The sequence below is a fragment of the Hyla sarda genome, chromosome 5 (genome assembly GCF_029499605.1).
Source record: "Hyla sarda isolate aHylSar1 chromosome 5, aHylSar1.hap1, whole genome shotgun sequence".
NCBI lineage: Eukaryota > Metazoa > Chordata > Amphibia > Anura > Hylidae > Hyla > Hyla sarda.
The window spans coordinates 192,123,244-192,143,917 of NC_079193.1; the positions used below are offsets into that span (position 1 = coordinate 192,123,244).

At 52.5% G+C, this 20,674-nt stretch overlaps 1 protein-coding gene across 1 annotated transcript in view; it reads left to right on the plus strand.

Annotated features, from left to right (window-relative positions):
• ANKH (ANKH inorganic pyrophosphate transport regulator) overlaps positions 1-20,674 on the plus strand; it is a 163,638-nt gene that overhangs the window by 137,749 nt on the left and 5,215 nt on the right. Inside the window, exons 9-10 of the mRNA XM_056520951.1 lie at positions 18,209-18,338; positions 19,631-19,754. Coding sequence (XP_056376926.1) covers positions 18,209-18,338; positions 19,631-19,754 — 254 coding nt within the window. The remainder of the gene's footprint in view (positions 1-18,208; positions 18,339-19,630; positions 19,755-20,674) is intronic.

Consider the following 20,674-nt stretch of genomic DNA (forward strand, 5'->3'; position numbering starts at 1 on the left):
AGAGCTTGGGGTGCAGTGCGCACTAGTGCTGTGCTGCTCCTTAGTTCAGAGCTTGGGGTGCAGTGCGCACTACTGCTGTGCTGCTTCTTAGTTCAGAACTTGGGGTGCAGTGGGCACTACTGCTGTGCTGCTCCTTAGTTCAGAGCTTGGGGTGCAGTGCGCACTACTGCTGTGCTGCTTCTTAGTTCAGAGCTTGGGGTGCAGTGCCTACTACTGCTGTGCTGCTCCTTAGTTCAGAGCTTGGGGTGCAGTGCGCACTACTGCTGTGCTGCTCCTTAGTTCAGAGCTTGGGGTGCAGTGCGCACTACTGCTGTGCTGCTCCTTAGTTCAGAGCTTGGGGTGCAGTGCGCACTACTGCTGTGCTGCTCCTTAGTTCAGAGCTTGGGGTGCAGTGGGCACTACTGCTGTGCTGCTCCTTAGTTCAGAGCTTGGGGTGCAGTGCGCACTACTGCTGTGCTGCTCCTTAGTTCAGAGCTTGGGGTGCAGTGCGCACTACTGCTGTGCTGCTCCTTAGTTCAGAGCTTGGGGTGCAGTGGGCACTACTGCTGTGCTGCTCCTTAGTTCAGAGCTTGGGGTGCAGTGCGCACTACTGCTGTGCTGCTTCTTAGTTCAGAACTTGGGGTGCAGTGGGCACTACTGCTGTGCTGCTCCTTAGTTCAGAGCTTGGGGTGCAGTGCGCACTACTGCTGTGCTGCTTCTTAGTTCAGAGCTTGGGGTGCAGTGCCTACTACTGCTGTGCTGCTCCTTAGTTCAGAGCTTGGGGTGCAGTGCGCACTACTGCTGTGCTGCTCCTTAGTTCAGAGCTTGGGGTGCAGTGCGCACTACTGCTGTGCTGCTCCTTAGTTCAGAGCTTGGGGTGCAGTGCGCACTACTGCTGTGCTGCTCCTTAGTTCAGAGCTTGGGGTGCAGTGCGCACTACTGCTGTGCTGCTCCTTAGTTCAGAGCTTGGGGTGCAGTGGGCACTACTGCTGTGCTGCTCCTTAGTTCAGAGCTTGGGGTGCAGTGCGCACTACTGCTGTGCTGCTCCTTAGTTCAGAGCTTGGGGTGCAGTGCGCACTACTGCTGTGCTGCTCCTTAGTTCAGAGCTTGGGGTGCAGTGCGCACTACTGCTGTGCTGCTCCTTAGTTCAGAGCTTGGGGTGCAGTGCGCACTACTGCTGTGCTGCTCCTTAGTTCAGAGCTTGGGGTGCAGTGCGCACTACTGCTGTGCTGCTCCTTAGTTCAGAGCTTGGGGTGCAGTGGGCACTACTGCTGTGCTGCTCCTTAGTTCAGAGCTTGCGGTGCAGTGGGCACTACTGCTGTGCTGCTCCTTGGTTTAGAGCTTGGGGTGCAGTGCGCACTACTGCTGTGCTGCTCCTTAGTTCAGAGCTTGGGGTGCAGTGCACACTACTACTGTGCTGCTCCTTGGTTCAGAGCTTGGGGTGCAGTGCGCACTACTGCTGTGCTGCTCCTTAGTTCAGAGCTTGGGGTGCAGTGCGCACTACTGCTGTGCTGCTCCTTAGTTCAGAGCTTGGGGTGCAGTGCGCACTACTGCTGTGCTGCTCTTTAGTTCAGAGCTTGGGGTGCAGTGGGCACTACTGCTGTGCTGCTCCTTAGTTCAGAGCTTGGGGTGCAGTGCGCACTACTGCTGTGCTGCTCCTTAGTTCAGAGCTTGGGGTGCAGTGCGCACTACTGCTGTGCTGCTCCTTAGTTCAGAGCTTGGGGTGCAGTGGGCACTACTGCTGTGCTGCTCCTTAGTTCAGAGCTTGGGGTGCAGTGGGCACTACTGCTGTGCTGCTCCTTATTTCAGAGCTTGGGGTGCAGTGCGCACTACTGCTGTGCTGCTCCTTAGTTCAGAACTTGGGGTGCAGTGCGCACTACTGCTGTGCTGCTCCTTAGTTCAGAGCTTTGGGTGCAGTGGGCACTACTGCTGTGCTGCTCCTTAGTTCAGAGCTTGGGGTGCAGTGCGCACTACTGCTGTGCTGCTCCTTAGTTCAGAGCTTGGGGTGCAGTGCGCACTACTGCTGTGCTGCTCCTTAGTTCAGAGCTTGGGGTGCAGTGCGCACTACTGCTGTGCTGCTCCTTAGTTCAGAGCTTGGGGTGCAGTGCGCACTACTGCTGTGCTGCTCCTTAGTTCAGAGCTTGGGGTGCAGTGGGCACTACTGCTGTGCTGCTCCTTAGTTCAGAGCTTGGGGTGCAGTGGGCACTACTGCTGTGCTGCTCCTTATTTCAGAGCTTGGGGTGCAGTGCGCACTACTGCTGTGCTGCTCCTTAGTTCAGAACTTGGGGTGCAGTGCGCACTACTGCTGTGCTGCTCCTTAGTTCAGAGCTTTGGGTGCAGTGGGCACTACTGCTGTGCTGCTCCTTAGTTCAGAGCTTGGGGTGCAGTGGGCACTACTGCTGTGCTGCTCCTTAGTTCAGAGCTTGGGGTGCAGTGCGCACTACTGCTGTGCTGCTCCTTAGTTCAGAGCTTGGGGTGCAGTGCGCACTACTGCTGTGCTGCTCCTTAGTTCAGAGCTTGGGGTGCAGTGCGCACTACTGCTGTGCTGCTCCTTTGTTCAGAGCTTGGGGTGCAGTGGGCACTACTGCTGTGCTTCTCCTTAGTTCAGAGCTTGGGGTGCAGTGGGCACTACTGCTGTGCTGCTCCTTAGTTCAGAGCTTGGGATGCAGTGGGCACTACTGCTGTGCTGCTCCTTAGTTCAGAGCTTGGGGTGCAGTGCGCACTACTGCTGTGCTGCTCCTTAGTTCAGAGCTTGGGGTGCAGTGCGCACTACTACTGTGCTGCTCCTTGGTTCAGAGCTTGGGGTGCAGTGCGCACTACTGCTGTGCTGCTCCTTAGTTCAGAGCTTCGGGTGCATTGCGCACTACTGCTGTGCTCCTCCTTAGTTCAGAGCTTGGGGTGCAGTGGGCACTACTGCTGTGCTGCTCCTTAGTTCAGAGCTTGGGGTGCAGTGGGCACTACTGCTGTGCTGCTCCTTAGTTCAGAGCTTGGGGTGCAGTGCGCACTACTGCTGTGCTGCTCCTTAGTTCAGAGCTTGGGGTGCAGTGCGCACTACTGCTGTGCTGCTCCTTAGTTCAGAGCTTGGGGTGCAGTGCACACTACTGCTGTGCTGCTCCTTAGTTCAGAGCTTGGGGTGCAGTGCACACTACTGCTGTGCTGCTCCTTAGTTCAGAGCTTGGGGTGCAGTACGCACTACTGCTGTGCTGCTCCTCAGTTCAGAGCTTGGGGTGCTGTGCTGCTCCTTAGTTCAGAGCTTGGGGTGCAGTGCGCACTACTGCTGTGCTGCTTCTTAGTTCAGAACTTGGGGTGCAGTGCGCACTACTGCTGTGCTGCTCCTTAGTTCAGAGCTTGGGGTGCAGTGGGCACTACTGCTGTGCTGCTCCTTAGTTCAGAGCTTGGGGTGCAGTGCGCACTACTGCTGTGCTGCTCCTTAGTTCAGAGCTTGGGGTTCAGTGCGCACTACTGCTGTGCTGCTTCTTAGTTCAGAGCTTGGGGTGCAGTGGGCACTACTGCTGTGCTGCTCCTTAGTTCAGAGCTTGGGGTGCAGTGCGCACTACTGCTGTGCTGCTCCTTAGTTCAGAGCTTGGGGTGCAGTGCGCACTACTGCTGTGCTGCTCCTTATTTGAGAGCTTGGGGTGCAGTGCACACTACTGCTGTGCTGCTCCTTAGTTCAGAGCTTGGGGTGCAGTGGGCACTACTGCTGTGCTGCTCCTTAGTTCAGAGCTTGGGGTGCAGTGGGCACTACTGCTGTGCTGCTTGGAGTGCAGTGCGCACTACTGCTGTGCTGCTCCTTATTTGAGAGCTTGGGGTGCAGTGCGCACTACTGCTGTGCTGCTCCTTAGTTCAGAGCTTGGGGTGCAGTGGGCACTACTGCTGTGCTGCTCCTTAGTTCAGAGCTTGGGGTGCAGTGCGCACTACTACTGTGCTGCTCCTTAGTTCAGAGCTTGGGGTGCAGTGCACACTACTGCTGTGCTGCTCCTTAGTTCAGAGCTTGGGGTGCAGTGCGCACTACTGCTGTGCTGCTCCTTAGTTCAGAGCTTGGGGTGCAGTGCGCACTACTGCTGTGCTGCTCCTTAGTTCAGACCTTGGGGTGCAGTGGGCACTACTGCTGTGCTGCTCCTTAGTTCAGAGCTTGGGGTGCAGTGCGCACTACTGCTGTGCTGCTTCTTAATTCAGAGCTTGGGGTGCAGTGCCTACTACTGCTGTGCTGCTCCTTAGTTCAGAGCTTGGGGTGCAGTGCGCACTACTGCTGTGCTGCTCCTTAGTTCAGAGCTTGGGGTGCAGTGCGCACTACTGCTGTGCTGCTCCTTAGTTCAGAGCTTGGGGTGCAGTGCGCACTACTGCTGTGCTGCTCCTTAGTTCAGAGCTTGGGGTGCAGTGGGCACTACTGCTGTGCTGCTCCTTAGTTCAGAGCTTGGGGTGCAGTGCGCACTACTGCTGTGCTGCTCCTTAGTTCAGAGCTTGGGGTGCAGTGCGCACTACTGCTGTGCTGCTCCTTAGTTCAGAGCTTGAGGTGCAGTGCGCACTACTGCTGTGCTGCTCCTTAGTTCAGAGCTTGGGGTGCAGTGCGCACTACTGCTGTGCTGCTCCTTAGTTCAGAGCTTGGGGTGCAGTGCGCACTACTGCTGTGCTGCTCCTTAGTTCAGAGCTTGGGGTGCAGTGGGCACTACTGCTGTGCTGCTCCTTAGTTCAGAGCTTGCGGTGCAGTGGGCACTACTGCTGTGCTGCTCCTTGGTTCAGAGCTTGGGGTGCAGTGCGCACTACTGCTGTGCTGCTCCTTAGTTCAGAGCTTGGGGTGCAGTGCACACTACTACTGTGCTGCTCCTTGGTTCAGAGCTTGGGATGCAGTGCGCACTACTGCTGTGCTTCTCCTTAGTTCAGAGCTTGGGGTGCAGTGGGCACTACTGCTGTGCTGCTCCTTAGTTCAGAGCTTGGGGTGCAGTGCGCACTACTGCTGTGCTGCTCCTTAGTTCAGAGCTTGGGGTGCAGTGCGCACTACTACTGTGCTGCTCCTTGGTTCAGAGCTTGGGGTGCAGTGCGCACTACTGCTGTGCTGCTCCTTAGTTCAGAGCTTCGGGTGCATTGCGCACTACTGCTGTGCTCCTCCTTAGTTCAGAGCTTGGGGTGCAGTGGGCACTACTGCTGTGCTGCTCCTTAGTTCAGAGCTTGGGGTGCAGTGGGCACTACTGCTGTGCTGCTCCTTAGTTCAGAGCTTGGGGTGCAGTGCGCACTACTGCTGTGCTGCTCCTTAGTTCAGAGCTTGGGGTGCAGTGCGCACTACTGCTGTGCTGCTCCTTAGTTCAGAGCTTGGGGTGCAGTGCGCACTACTGCTGTGCTGCTCCTTAGTTCAGAGCTTGGGGTGCAGTGGGCACTACTGCTGTGCTGCTCCTTAGTTCAGAGCTTGGGGTGCAGTGGGCACTACTGCTGTGCTGCTCCTTATTTCAGAGCTTGGGGTGCAGTGCGCACTACTGCTGTGCTGCTCCTTAGTTCAGAACTTGGGGTGCAGTGCGCACTACTGCTGTGCTGCTCCTTAGTTCAGAGCTTTGGGTGCAGTGGGCACTACTGCTGTGCTGCTCCTTAGTTCAGAGCTTGGGGTGCAGTGGGCACTACTGCTGTGCTGCTCCTTAGTTCAGAGCTTGGGGTGCAGTGGGCACTACTGCTGTGCTGCTCCTTAGTTCAGAGCTTGCGGTGCAGTGGGCACTACTGCTGTGCTGCTCCTTGGTTCAGAGCTTGGGGTGCAGTGCGCACTACTGCTGTGCTGCTCCTTAGTTCAGAGCTTGGGGTGCAGTGCACACTACTACTGTGCTGCTCCTTGGTTCAGAGCTTGGGGTGCAGTGCGCACTACTGCTGTGCTGCTCCTTAGTTCAGAGCTTGGGGTGCAGTGCGCACTACTGCTGTGCTGCTCCTTAGTTCAGAGCTTGGGGTGCAGTGCGCACTACTGCTGTGCTGCTCTTTAGTTCAGAGCTTGGGGTGCAGTGGGCACTACTGCTGTGCTGCTCCTTAGTTCAGAGCTTGGGGTGCAGTGCGCACTACTGCTGTGCTGCTCCTTAGTTCAGAGCTTGGGGTGCAGTGCGCACTACTGCTGTGCTGCTCCTTAGTTCAGAGCTTGGGGTGCAGTGGGCACTACTGCTGTGCTGCTCCTTAGTTCAGAGCTTGGGGTGCAGTGGGCACTACTGCTGTGCTGCTCCTTATTTCAGAGCTTGGGGTGCAGTGCGCACTACTGCTGTGCTGCTCCTTAGTTCAGAACTTGGGGTGCAGTGCGCACTACTGCTGTGCTGCTCCTTAGTTCAGAGCTTTGGGTGCAGTGGGCACTACTGCTGTGCTGCTCCTTAGTTCAGAGCTTGGGGTGCAGTGCGCACTACTGCTGTGCTGCTCCTTAGTTCAGAGCTTGGGGTGCAGTGCGCACTACTGCTGTGCTGCTCCTTAGTTCAGAGCTTGGGGTGCAGTGCGCACTACTGCTGTGCTGCTCCTTAGTTCAGAGCTTGGGGTGCAGTGCGCACTACTGCTGTGCTGCTCCTTAGTTCAGAGCTTGGGGTGCAGTGGGCACTACTGCTGTGCTGCTCCTTAGTTCAGAGCTTGGGGTGCAGTGGGCACTACTGCTGTGCTGCTCCTTATTTCAGAGCTTGGGGTGCAGTGCGCACTACTGCTGTGCTGCTCCTTAGTTCAGAACTTGGGGTGCAGTGCGCACTACTGCTGTGCTGCTCCTTAGTTCAGAGCTTTGGGTGCAGTGGGCACTACTGCTGTGCTGCTCCTTAGTTCAGAGCTTGGGGTGCAGTGGGCACTACTGCTGTGCTGCTCCTTAGTTCAGAGCTTGGGGTGCAGTGCGCACTACTGCTGTGCTGCTCCTTAGTTCAGAGCTTGGGGTGCAGTGCGCACTACTGCTGTGCTGCTCCTTAGTTCAGAGCTTGGGGTGCAGTGCGCACTACTGCTGTGCTGCTCCTTTGTTCAGAGCTTGGGGTGCAGTGGGCACTACTGCTGTGCTTCTCCTTAGTTCAGAGCTTGGGGTGCAGTGGGCACTACTGCTGTGCTGCTCCTTAGTTCAGAGCTTGGGATGCAGTGGGCACTACTGCTGTGCTGCTCCTTAGTTCAGAGCTTGGGGTGCAGTGCGCACTACTGCTGTGCTGCTCCTTAGTTCAGAGCTTGGGGTGCAGTGCGCACTACTACTGTGCTGCTCCTTGGTTCAGAGCTTGGGGTGCAGTGCGCACTACTGCTGTGCTGCTCCTTAGTTCAGAGCTTCGGGTGCATTGCGCACTACTGCTGTGCTCCTCCTTAGTTCAGAGCTTGGGGTGCAGTGGGCACTACTGCTGTGCTGCTCCTTAGTTCAGAGCTTGGGGTGCAGTGGGCACTACTGCTGTGCTGCTCCTTAGTTCAGAGCTTGGGGTGCAGTGCGCACTACTGCTGTGCTGCTCCTTAGTTCAGAGCTTGGGGTGCAGTGCGCACTACTGCTGTGCTGCTCCTTAGTTCAGAGCTTGGGGTGCAGTGCACACTACTGCTGTGCTGCTCCTTAGTTCAGAGCTTGGGGTGCAGTGCACACTACTGCTGTGCTGCTCCTTAGTTCAGAGCTTGGGGTGCAGTACGCACTACTGCTGTGCTGCTCCTCAGTTCAGAGCTTGGGGTGCTGTGCTGCTCCTTAGTTCAGAGCTTGGGGTGCAGTGCGCACTACTGCTGTGCTGCTTCTTAGTTCAGAACTTGGGGTGCAGTGCGCACTACTGCTGTGCTGCTCCTTAGTTCAGAGCTTGGGGTGCAGTGGGCACTACTGCTGTGCTGCTCCTTAGTTCAGAGCTTGGGGTGCAGTGCGCACTACTGCTGTGCTGCTCCTTAGTTCAGAGCTTGGGGTTCAGTGCGCACTACTGCTGTGCTGCTTCTTAGTTCAGAGCTTGGGGTGCAGTGGGCACTACTGCTGTGCTGCTCCTTAGTTCAGAGCTTGGGGTGCAGTGCGCACTACTGCTGTGCTGCTCCTTAGTTCAGAGCTTGGGGTGCAGTGCGCACTACTGCTGTGCTGCTCCTTATTTGAGAGCTTGGGGTGCAGTGCACACTACTGCTGTGCTGCTCCTTAGTTCAGAGCTTGGGGTGCAGTGGGCACTACTGCTGTGCTGCTCCTTAGTTCAGAGCTTGGGGTGCAGTGGGCACTACTGCTGTGCTGCTTGGAGTGCAGTGCGCACTACTGCTGTGCTGCTCCTTATTTGAGAGCTTGGGGTGCAGTGCGCACTACTGCTGTGCTGCTCCTTAGTTCAGAGCTTGGGGTGCAGTGGGCACTACTGCTGTGCTGCTCCTTAGTTCAGAGCTTGGGGTGCAGTGCGCACTACTACTGTGCTGCTCCTTAGTTCAGAGCTTGGGGTGCAGTGCACACTACTGCTGTGCTGCTCCTTAGTTCAGAGCTTGGGGTGCAGTGCGCACTACTGCTGTGCTGCTCCTTAGTTCAGAGCTTGGGGTGCAGTGCGCACTACTGCTGTGCTGCTCCTTAGTTCAGACCTTGGGGTGCAGTGGGCACTACTGCTGTGCTGCTCCTTAGTTCAGAGCTTGGGGTGCAGTGCGCACTACTGCTGTGCTGCTTCTTAATTCAGAGCTTGGGGTGCAGTGCCTACTACTGCTGTGCTGCTCCTTAGTTCAGAGCTTGGGGTGCAGTGCGCACTACTGCTGTGCTGCTCCTTAGTTCAGAGCTTGGGGTGCAGTGCGCACTACTGCTGTGCTGCTCCTTAGTTCAGAGCTTGGGGTGCAGTGCGCACTACTGCTGTGCTGCTCCTTAGTTCAGAGCTTGGGGTGCAGTGGGCACTACTGCTGTGCTGCTCCTTAGTTCAGAGCTTGGGGTGCAGTGCGCACTACTGCTGTGCTGCTCCTTAGTTCAGAGCTTGGGGTGCAGTGCGCACTACTGCTGTGCTGCTCCTTAGTTCAGAGCTTGAGGTGCAGTGCGCACTACTGCTGTGCTGCTCCTTAGTTCAGAGCTTGGGGTGCAGTGCGCACTACTGCTGTGCTGCTCCTTAGTTCAGAGCTTGGGGTGCAGTGCGCACTACTGCTGTGCTGCTCCTTAGTTCAGAGCTTGGGGTGCAGTGGGCACTACTGCTGTGCTGCTCCTTAGTTCAGAGCTTGCGGTGCAGTGGGCACTACTGCTGTGCTGCTCCTTGGTTCAGAGCTTGGGGTGCAGTGCGCACTACTGCTGTGCTGCTCCTTAGTTCAGAGCTTGGGGTGCAGTGCACACTACTACTGTGCTGCTCCTTGGTTCAGAGCTTGGGATGCAGTGCGCACTACTGCTGTGCTTCTCCTTAGTTCAGAGCTTGGGGTGCAGTGGGCACTACTGCTGTGCTGCTCCTTAGTTCAGAGCTTGGGGTGCAGTGCGCACTACTGCTGTGCTGCTCCTTAGTTCAGAGCTTGGGGTGCAGTGCGCACTACTACTGTGCTGCTCCTTGGTTCAGAGCTTGGGGTGCAGTGCGCACTACTGCTGTGCTGCTCCTTAGTTCAGAGCTTCGGGTGCATTGCGCACTACTGCTGTGCTCCTCCTTAGTTCAGAGCTTGGGGTGCAGTGGGCACTACTGCTGTGCTGCTCCTTAGTTCAGAGCTTGGGGTGCAGTGGGCACTACTGCTGTGCTGCTCCTTAGTTCAGAGCTTGGGGTGCAGTGCGCACTACTGCTGTGCTGCTCCTTAGTTCAGAGCTTGGGGTGCAGTGCGCACTACTGCTGTGCTGCTCCTTAGTTCAGAGCTTGGGGTGCAGTGCGCACTACTGCTGTGCTGCTCCTTAGTTCAGAGCTTGGGGTGCAGTGCACACTACTGCTGTGCTGCTCCTTAGTTCAGAGCTTGGGGTGCAGTACGCACTACTGCTGTGCTGCTCCTCAGTTCAGAGCTTGGGGTGCAGTGCGCACTAGTGCTGTGCTGCTCCTTAGTTCAGAGCTTGGGGTGCAGTGCGCACTACTGCTGTGCTGCTTCTTAGTTCAGAACTTGGGGTGCAGTGCGCACTACTGCTGTGCTGCTCCTTAGTTCAGAGCTTGGGGTGCAGTGCGCACTACTGCTGTGCTGCTCCTTAGTTCAGAGCTTGGGTTGCAGTGCGCACTACTGCTGTGCTGCTCCTTTGTTCAGAGCTTGGGGTGCAGTGGGCACTACTGCTGTGCTTCTCCTTAGTTCAGAGCTTGGGGTGCAGTGGGCACTACTGCTGTGCTGCTCCTTAGTTCAGAGCTTGGGGTGCAGTGGGCACTACTGCTGTGCTGCTCCTTGGTTCAGAGCTTGGGATGCAGTGCGCACTACTGCTGTGCTGCTCCTTAGTTCAGAGCTTGGGGTGCAGTGGGCACTACTGCTGTGCTGCTCCTTATTTCAGAGCTTGGGGTGCAGTGCGCACTACTGCTGTGCTGCTCCTTAGTTCAGAACTTGGGGTGCAGTGCGCACTACTGCTGTGCTGCTCCTTAGTTCAGAGCTTTGGGTGCAGTGGGCACTACTGCTGTGCTGCTCCTTAGTTCAGAGCTTGGGGTGCAGTGGGCACTACTGCTGTGCTGCTCCTTAGTTCAGAGCTTGGGGTGCAGTGCGCACTACTGCTGTGCTGCTCCTTAGTTCAGAGCTTGGGGTGCAGTGCGCACTACTGCTGTGCTGCTCCTTAGTTCAGAGCTTGGGGTGCAGTGCGCACTACTGCTGTGCTGCTCCTTTGTTCAGAGCTTGGGGTGCAGTGGGCACTACTGCTGTGCTTCTCCTTAGTTCAGAGCTTGGGGTGCAGTGGGCACTACTGCTGTGCTGCTCCTTAGTTCAGAGCTTGGGGTGCAGTGGGCACTACTGCTGTGCTGCTCCTTAGTTCAGAGCTTGGGGTGCAGTGCGCACTACTACTGTGCTGCTCCTTGGTTCAGAGCTTGGGGTGCAGTGCGCACTACTGCTGTGCTGCTCATTAGTTCAGAGCTTCGGGTGCATTGCGCACTACTGCTGTGCTCCTCCTTAGTTCAGAGCTTGGGGTGCAGTGGGCACTACTGCTGTGCTGCTCCTTAGTTCAGAGCTTGGGGTGCAGTGGGCACTACTGCTGTGCTGCTCCTTAGTTCAGAGCTTGGGGTGCAGTGCGCACTACTGCTGTGCTGCTCCTTAGTTCAGAGCTTGGGGTGCAGTGCGCACTACTGCTGTGCTGCTCCTTAGTTCAGAGCTTGGGGTGCAGTGCACACTACTGCTGTGCTGCTCCTTAGTTCAGAGCTTGGGGTGCAGTGCACACTACTGCTGTGCTGCTCCTTAGTTCAGAGCTTGGGGTGCAGTACGCACTACTGCTGTGCTGCTCCTCAGTTCAGAGCTTGGGGTGCAGTGCGCACTAGTGCTGTGCTGCTCCTTAGTTCAGAGCTTGGGGTGCAGTGCGCACTACTGCTGTGCTGCTTCTTAGTTCAGAACTTGGGGTGCAGTGCGCACTACTGCTGTGCTGCTCCTTAGTTCAGAGCTTGGGGTGCAGTGGGCACTACTGCTGTGCTGCTCCTTAGTTCAGAGCTTGGGGTGCAGTGCGCACTACTTCTGTGCTGCTCCTTAGTTCAGAGCTTGGGGTTCAGTGCGCACTACTGCTGTGCTGCTTCTTAGTTCAGAGCTTGGGGTGCAGTGGGCACTACTGCTGTGCTGCTCCTTAGTTCAGAGCTTGGGGTGCAGTGCGCACTACTGCTGTGCTGCTCCTTAGTTCAGAGCTTGGGGTGCAGTGCGCACTACTGCTGTGCTGCTCCTTATTTGAGAGCTTGGGGTGCAGTGCACACTACTGCTGTGCTGCTCCTTAGTTCAGAGCTTGGGGTGCAGTGGTCACTACTGCTGTGCTGCTCCTTAGTTCAGAGCTTGGGGTGCAGTGGGCACTACTGCTGTGCTGCTTGGAGTGCAGTGCGCACTACTGCTGTGCTGCTCCTTATTTGAGAGCTTGGGGTGCAGTGCGCACTACTGCTGTGCTGCTCCTTAGTTCAGAGCTTGGGGTGCAGTGGGCACTACTGCTGTGCTGCTCCTTAGTTCAGAGCTTGGGGTGCAGTGGGCACTACTGCTGTGCTGCTCCTTAGTTCAGAGCTTGGGGTGCAGTGCGCACTACTGCTGTGCTGCTCCTTAGTTCAGAGCTTGGGGTGCAGTGCGCACTACTGCTGTGCTGCTCCTTAGTTCAGAGCTTGGGGTGCAGTGCACACTACTGCTGTGCTGCTCCTTAGTTCAGAGCTTGGGGTGCAGTGCGCACTACTGCTGTGCTGCTCCTTAGTTCAGAGCTTGGGGTGCAGTGCGCACTACTGCTGTGCTGCTCCTTAGTTCAGAGCTTGGGGTGCAGTGCGCACTACTACTGTGCTGCTCCTTAGTTCAGAGCTTGGGGTGCAGTGCACACTACTGCTGTGCTGCTCCTTAGTTCAGAGCTTGGGGTGCAGTGCGCACTACTGCTGTGCTGCTCCTTAGTTCAGAGCTTGGGGTGCAGTGCGCACTACTGCTGTGCTGCTCCTTAGTTCAGAGCTTGGGGTGCAGTGCGCACTACTGCTGTGCTGCTCCTTAGTTCAGAGCTTCGGGTGCAGTGCGCACTACTGCTGTGCTGCTCCTTAGTTCAGAGCTTGGGGTGCAGTGCGCACTACTGCTGTGCTGCTCCTTAGTTCAGAGCTTGGGGTGCAGTGCGCACTACTGCTGTACTGCTCCTTAGTTCAGAGCTTGGGTGCAGTGCGCACTACTGCTGTGCTGCTCCTTAGTTCAGAGCTTGGGGTGCAGTGCGCACTACTGCTGTGCTGGTCCTTAGTTCAGAGTTTGGGGTGCAGTGCACACTACTGCTGTGCTGCTCCTTATTTGAGAGCTTGGGGTGCAGTGCGCACTACTGCTGTGCTGCTCCTTGGTTCAGAGCTTGGGGTGCAGTGCGCACTACTGCTGTGCTGCTCCTTATTTGAGAGCTTGGGGTGCAGTGCGCACTACTGCTGTGCTGCTCCTTAGTTCAGAGCTTGGGGTGCAGTGGGCACTACTGCTGTGCTGCTCCTTAGTTCAGAGCTTGGGGTGCAGTGGGCACTACTGCTGTGCTGCTCCTTAGTTCAGAGCTTGGGGTGCAGTGCGCACTAATGCTGTGCTGCTCCTTAGTTCAGAGCTTGGGGTGCAGTGCGCACTACTGCTTTGCTGCTCCTTAGTTCAGAGCTTGGGGTGCAGTGCACACTACTGCTGTGCTGCTCCTTATTTGAGAGCTTGGGGTGCAGTGCGCACTACTGCTGTGCTGCTCCTTGGTTCAGAGCTTGGGGTGCAGTGCGCACTACTGCTGTGCTGCTCCTTAGTTCAGAGCTTGGGGTGCAGTGCGCACTACTGCTGTGCTGCTCCTTAGTTCAGAGCTTGGGGTGCAGTGGGCACTACTGCTGTGCTGCTCCTTAGTTCAGAGCTTGGGGTGCAGTGCGCACTACTGCTGTGCTGCTCCTTAGTTCAGAGCTTGGGGTGCAGTGCGCACTACTGCTGTGCTGCTCCTTAGTTCAGAGCTTGGGGTGCAGTGCGCATTACTGCTGTGCTGATCCTTAGTTCAGAGCTTGGGGTGCAGTGCGCACTACTGCTGTGCTGCTCCTTAGTTCAGAGCTTGGGGTGCAGTGGGCACTACTGCTGTGCTGCTCCTTAGTTCAGAGCTTGGGGTGCAGTGCGCACTACTGCTGTGCTGCTCCTTAGTTCAGAGCTTGGGGTGCAGTGCGCACTACTGCTGTGCTGCTCCTTAGTTCAGAGCTTGGGGTGCAGTGCGCACTACTGCTGTGCTGCTCCTTAGTTCACAGCTTGGGGTGCAGTGCGCACTACTGCTGTGCTGCTCCTTAGTTCAGAGCTTGGGGTGCAGTGCGCACTACTGCTGTGCTGCTCCTAAGTTCAGAGCTTGGGGTGCAGTGGGCACTACTGCTGTGCTGCTCCTTAGTTCAGAGCTTGGGGTGCAGTGGGCACTACTGCTGTGCTGCTTCTTAGTTCAGAGCTTGGGGTACAGGGCACTACTGCTGTGCTGCTTCTTAGTTCAGAGCTTGGGGTGCAGTGGGCACTACTGCTGTGCTGCTCCTTAGGTCAGAGCTTGGGGTGCAGTGCGCACTACTGCTGTGCTGCTCCTTAGTTCAGAGCTTGGGGTGCAGTGCACACTACTGCTGTGCTGCTCCTTATTTGAGAGCTTGGGGTGCAGTGCGCACTACTGCTGTGCTGCTCCTTAGTTCAGAGCTTGGGGTGCAGTGGGCACTACTGCTGTGCTGCTCCTTAGTTCAGAGCTTGGGGTGCAGTGCGCACTACTGCTCTACTGCTCCTTAGTTCAGAGCTTGCGGTGCAGTGCGCACTACTGCTGTGCTGCTCCTTAGTTCAGAGCTTGGGGTGCAGTGCGCACTACTGTTGTGCTGCTCCTTAGTTCAGAGCTTGGGATGCAGTGCGCATTACTGCTGTGCTGATCCTTAGTTCAGAGCTTGGGGTGCAGTGGGCACTACTGCTGTGCTGCTCCTTAGTTTAGAGCTTGGGGTGCAGTGGGCACTACTGCTGTGCTGCTCCTTAGTTCAGAGCTTGGGGTGCAGTGCGCACTACTGCTGTGCTGCTCCTTAGTTCAGAGCTTGGGGTGCAGTGCGCACTACTGCTGTGCTGCTCCTTAGTTCAGAGCTTGGGGTGCAGTGCGCACTACTGCTGTGCTCCTCCTTTGTTCAGAGCTTGGGGTGCAGTGCGCACTACTGCTGTGCTGCTCCTTAGTTCAGAGCTTGGGGTGCAGTGGGCACTACTGCTGTGCTGCTCCTTAGTTCAGAGCTTGGGGTGCAGTGGGCACTACTGCTGTGCTGCTTCTTAGTTCAGAGCTTGGGGTACAGGGCACTACTGCTGTGCTGCTTCTTAGTTCAGAGCTTGGGGTGCAGTGGGCACTACTGCTGTGCTGCTCCTTAGTTCAGAGCTTGGGGTGCAGTGGGCACTACTGCTGTGCTGCTCCTTAGTTCAGAGCTTGGGGTGCAGTGGGCACTACTGCTGTGCTGCTTCTTAGTTCAGAGCTTGGGGTACAGGGCACTACTGCTGTGCTGCTTCTTAGTTCAGAGCTTGGGGTGCAGTGGGCACTACTGCTGTGCTGCTTCTTAGTTCAGAGCTTGGGGTACAGGGCACTACTGCTGTGCTGCTTCTTAGTTCAGAGCTTGGGGTGCAGTGGGCACTACTGCTGTGCTGCTCCTTAGTTCAGAGCTTGGGGTGCAGTGGGCACTACTGCTGTGCTGCTCCTTAGTTCAGAGCTTGGGGTGCAGTGGGCACTACTGCTGTGCTGCTTCTTAGTTCAGAGCTTGGGGTACAGGGCACTACTGCTGTGCTGCTTCTTAGTTCAGAGCTTGGGGTGCAGTGGGCACTACTGCTGTGCTGCTCCTTAGTTCAGAGCTTGGGGTGCAGTGCGCACTACTGCTGTGCTGCTCCTTGGTTCAGAGCTTGGGGTGCAGTGGGCACTACTGCTGTGCTGCTCCTTAGTTCAGCCATTCCTTAGGTATAATAAGTGTACTTTAAAGATACTAAACTAATGAGCAGCAGGTCAGCCTGAGCAAGGATTAGTGCCAGCGACCGGCCACTACCACTGCGCCCCCTTTACGTTGTGCTTAAGGCGAGTGCCTCACTCACCTCATGGCGGTACGGCCCTGTGTTCATTGTATAATATGATATACTGTAGATACCAGTTGAAAGGCTGGCACGGTGGCAAGCATGCAAACACTGAATAGCCTGAATTGTGGACACGGAGTGAATGTTAATGAGGCTATTGTTGACTGAAGTTTTTATATATGTAAAAGACTATGCTTCATAATAGCCGGATTCTCCTCCAGACCTTAGTGCCAGTGCATTGCCAGGACCTCACTGTGTACGCCTCCTTTCTGTGTCCTCTTTTTCAGTATGCTGCTTAGAAATCTGTTCACATATAGTATAGATCCATGACTTGTTTTCTGCCTCAGCTGGGATTCTCCATCAATGGTGCTAAAATGCAAAATATTATTTTAACCTCCATTTAATCCTACCTTGCACCCATAATTTTTTTGTGCAATTTATAGGAATACTTAAAGTGTACCTCTAAAATACTATGGTCAATTTTTTTAATTACTGTCGAGCAGCACTTTGCATGACACCCAAATCCCTGAGCGGGGCACCTTTCTTCATGTTCCCTGCACAATGCTACACGTCAATTGTCTAGTTACCCATAGCAATGAATCAGATCGCTCTCGAATGAAAGCTGGAATATGATTGGTTGCTATGGGGAACTGCATCATTGTTACTCTGCACAAGGTTTGTTAACTCCCCCCCCCCCCCCCCAGAGTATTTTCAGAAAAGGACTCACTTTTAAAACACAGAATAATATAGACCTGTACGGGGAGATTTATCAATATTGGTGCGGCTGAACCTCTTTTTACACCATTACTTTTTGTGGTCTGAAAGTTTACTGACCCCTTATTTATCATATGGTTGCACTGCTTTACTAGTTCTGTAGACTTTTCAGTTAAAACGGTGACTAACAACAGTTTTGGTAGATTGTTTTTGTTTGTGTGTTTTTGTGCAACCTTTTTCTTATGAATGACTCTTTAGGATTTTACCCATTGATTGAATCATCGCAGGCTGAATTAATCGGTGATAGGTCTGCACAGGACGGAATTCTGCCCAAAGAACGAACGTGTTCATCCATTCTGCTGGTGGAATTCCACTGTGGCACTCCTACAGAATGCACAGAGCAGTAAATCGCTGTGGAATTCCACTGATGAAATGTCTGCAGTGTGAACAAGCCCTAAGGGGCAGGGAGTTACCTCATGAAGCCTTGCAGCATCATTTGGTGTTAGTATAGTTTTTTTCTGATACAGCTTTTGCCTCACAATTTTATGCATACACTTCAGCAAACAAAGTTGTCAACTAATATATACATAAAGGCATAGGTGTATACATACCTTTGTCTGCTGAATGCCAAAGCTGGTGGAGGACATAATTTGTGTATTATTTCTTTGCTTATTCATATATTACTGTCTCGAACCAATTTATCTGCCATTTCCTTAACTTCTTCACCTGGACCAGATGCTACATATCGTACCTAAAGGAGGTATAAGGGCAGATGCTGATGATTCTGAATACTGTTCTGCAGTGTATTATGCCTTTCAGCGCTATGCTGACAGGCAGTCTATCCATGGAAGGCCTGGAGTCCTGAAGGACCCCCAGCAGCCATGAAGACTGGTCTACATCTGGCAATCTTGTTGCTGGGCTGCAGATCAGGTAGGAGACTGAGCTCATGAGATTCAGACACAGGAGACCCGTACCGAGGGGACCTGTATCATATGAATTCACGTACACTGCATCAGTAAAGTGGCTTTAGTGGGCCACATTCCGAGTAAGTATGAAGCACACAGCACAACAAAAGGTTACACCAAAAAAAGGGCCCATACATTAACAAATACCCCCTTTAGTGTCTTTAGTGGTTTATGAGATTAGATAAAAATGGCTGCTTACTTCCAAAAACACCACAACTTGTGTTGTGTCTGATATTACAACTCAGGGCCACTAAAGCAAAGCCGCAGTACTATACATGAACTGTTTCTAGAAGAAAGATTGTTTTCCCAATTTTATGCAACCACTTGAACCATTTAAAGGGAACTTGTCACATTGAAAATGCAGTCCATGCAGTCATGTGATAGAACAGGTGGGGCAGAGCAATGTTTGTGTGGGAAAAGTTTAAGGATAACTTATTTAGTTAAAATGTATGGAAATCTCTGCTTATTCTGGGCTAACTAGTCAAGTGAGAGGTCTTATTTAGTAATTGACAGTTTTCTCTATATTAATTATTGAATAGGACCACCCACATGACTGAGCATTTACAGGAAACGTTATCCTAGAACATTTCCCACAAAACTATATATCAATCTTCTCAGCTCCTCCTCTATAACATGATGCCTTCAGATTGGACTGCATTTTCTGAGTAACAGGGCGGACCCTGGAGAGAAAACAGAAGCTGCTTGATGAATATCCCAAATTAAACAGAGGCATTGCCTCTACTGGTGCCGTGAATGGTCACATAGTCGCCAGGATGCCTGTACACTAAACATTTGTCAATAAATGCTAATAAAAAGAAACCTGGCACAAAAATGAGATCATTACCCCAACATATCAAAAACGTTCTAGCAATTAATTTAATGTGTACTGTAAACTGCCAAACTGAGTGTGACTGTGAGGGCCCTGGACCTGAATTGGTTAATGTTGTTCTGCTAGCTTTTCTAGCTGTCTACTCAATAGTGTATAAGGTTTAGTACAGTGTGGATTGAAGCATACTATTGCCAAGTCTCAACCTTTATTATAATCTGGATGCTTAACATGTTCTTTCTGCCCTCAGCTATGCTTTGTGATGTTCTGGACTCCAAATGTATCGGAGAAGATCCTCGTTGACATAATTGGAGTAGATTTTGCATTTGCAGAGCTTTGTGTGATTCCTTTGAGGATATTTTCCTTCTTCCCTGTACCAGGTAAGGCCCCTTTCACACTATAAAGTTGCCCCGATAAAAGACCCATTATAAACTTCCGTTAGAAAAGCCTTAAATATGGATGTTAAGCGGCCGTTACAAAATCCCAAAGTCGATGGGATTTTTTGATTATCCGTTATCACAAGAAACGGGTAAATTAATGCCCTTTATTTTTAACATTGAAGTCTATGACAAACGGATGAGCCTTTATGTCATCCATTTGCACCTGGTTTATAATATCCATTATTACTTCTGAGCATGCTCAGGAGAGGTGACATTAGCAGACTCCTGCAGTGCTGAGGGATTACTACTACTCACATCATGGAACAGACTTGTTTCCATGATGGGAGTAGTCGTTCCCTGGCTGCGGGAGTCTGACGGTGGCTGGGGAGGCTACATTAGTTTTTGTACTAATACCCCCATAATGGAACAGACTCTGTTCTATGATGGGGTAGTAGTACAGGGGCTGAGGTCATTTCTGAGACCCGATGCGATTAGAAGTTATTAAACAGGGGAGCGGGCGTCATGCTCCACTCCCCTGCAATGTACAGTGTATTTTACTTTCATTTTTAAATTCCCCGCTGGGAGCCCTGAATGGCGGGTACTGAGGAGCCATTCAGGGCTCCCGCCGGGGTTTTCAAATAGAAGTGGGTGGGGAAAGATATATAGAATAGTGCTTCTATATATCTTGTCCCCTGCTGCGCTATATAAGTCTTGCCCCCTGCAGCGAATGTGTATATATATTTTCCCCCGCAGCGCTATCATAAGCCCCCAGCAGCGCAATGAATGAAAAGTATTTTATTAGTAGCACATCGGGCTGGGAAGCCAGCCGGCCCGATGCTCTGCTGAAAGAATACTTGTCTTTCATAGCACTGCAGCGGCATATGTACATAGAAGCACTGTGGGGGCCAGATAACGCTATATGTCTGGCCCCCACAGCGCTTCTATAATCATATGCCTCTGCAGCGCTATGAATAACTAACAAGTATTCTTTCAGCAGCGCATCGGGCCGGCCGCCCCATAAGGCACTGGAGGGATATTTTGGTATTTTTTCTTTCCTCTTATTCTTACAGCTTGCTCTTATTTTAAGATCTGTAGACCAACCTATGTAACATATTATGTTTTCATGATCTCATCTTGCTAAATACATATATTACATAAATACAGTATGTGTAAAGTGGGAAGTCGGTTATAATTTTGTGATAGGATTTCATAAATATATATCCACTGCCTTTAGAAGATGCTACCTCAGCAATACATTGTGTTATCCTGTACTCTTCTCTTCCTTCGCTCAGTTACTGTGCGGGCCCACTTAACTGGATGGCTGATGACACTCAAGAAGACATTTGTGCTGGCACCGAGCTCTGTTTTAAGAATAATCGTCCTCATCTCTAGTCTTATTATCTTGCCTTATCTAGGGTAAGTTTCTTCTTCACTTAACAGCATGGAAAACCATGACCTTGAATAGTGGATTGCATTACTTACAGTCAGTATGCGTGCAAGTAATATGTTACTGTAGTTTAAAGAATGGCAGATCTATGCAGCCTGGATGTTATGTGTAAAATAAATTACCTCTTCCCAGTTGCGTAACATAAAGTTAATGTTTATGTTGTATAAAGCTGGATAGTTATACTTCACTTTTTTTTTTAACCTACAAAGAACTATAATTGCAGCAGTGAAATGTAGTTAATGAAAAAATCTTTATTAATGAATCTGGACATACAGATTAAAAACATCATAAAATTACATGTAAAGAGATGGTGGCAATTGGGTGTGAACATTTATTATGTATAAATCACTTAAAACTGAAAATAAATATTCTTATTGCTGCTGTCTGAGAGAGAGAGAGAGAGAGATTTATTTTTTACAATGAGCATTGTGAAAAACAAATCAAAGTTAAGTTGTTTATAAAATAAAAAAAAGCAGTGTAAGTGGTTTCCCCGGTTGTGGAGACAGAATTGGCCTTAGTTAGCTCTTTCCCAGAACACAACTATTTCAGTTGATGGCTGGAAATTGAGTAAATGATCTTCTAGCAATTTTTAGCCATGGGACAGTCAACAGGAGGGTTAATGTCAATGTGTGTGTCTACTCTGAATTCACTATAGTGGACTTTCAATTTCATCATTGTGGTCAACAAACAATGAGCATTGTTCATGAAGCACTAAAGTCTATTTGATATGGAACACAATGAACAGACAGGATTGAACACTTATGTAGGAAGTTTTAAAAGAACATTAAATAGCACTTAGGAAGGCTTTTCTATTTCATTGATGAGGGATTTAACTAATAAGCAGGTAGGAAAAGCAACATGAAGGTGCACACATTACTGGACTTTCTTT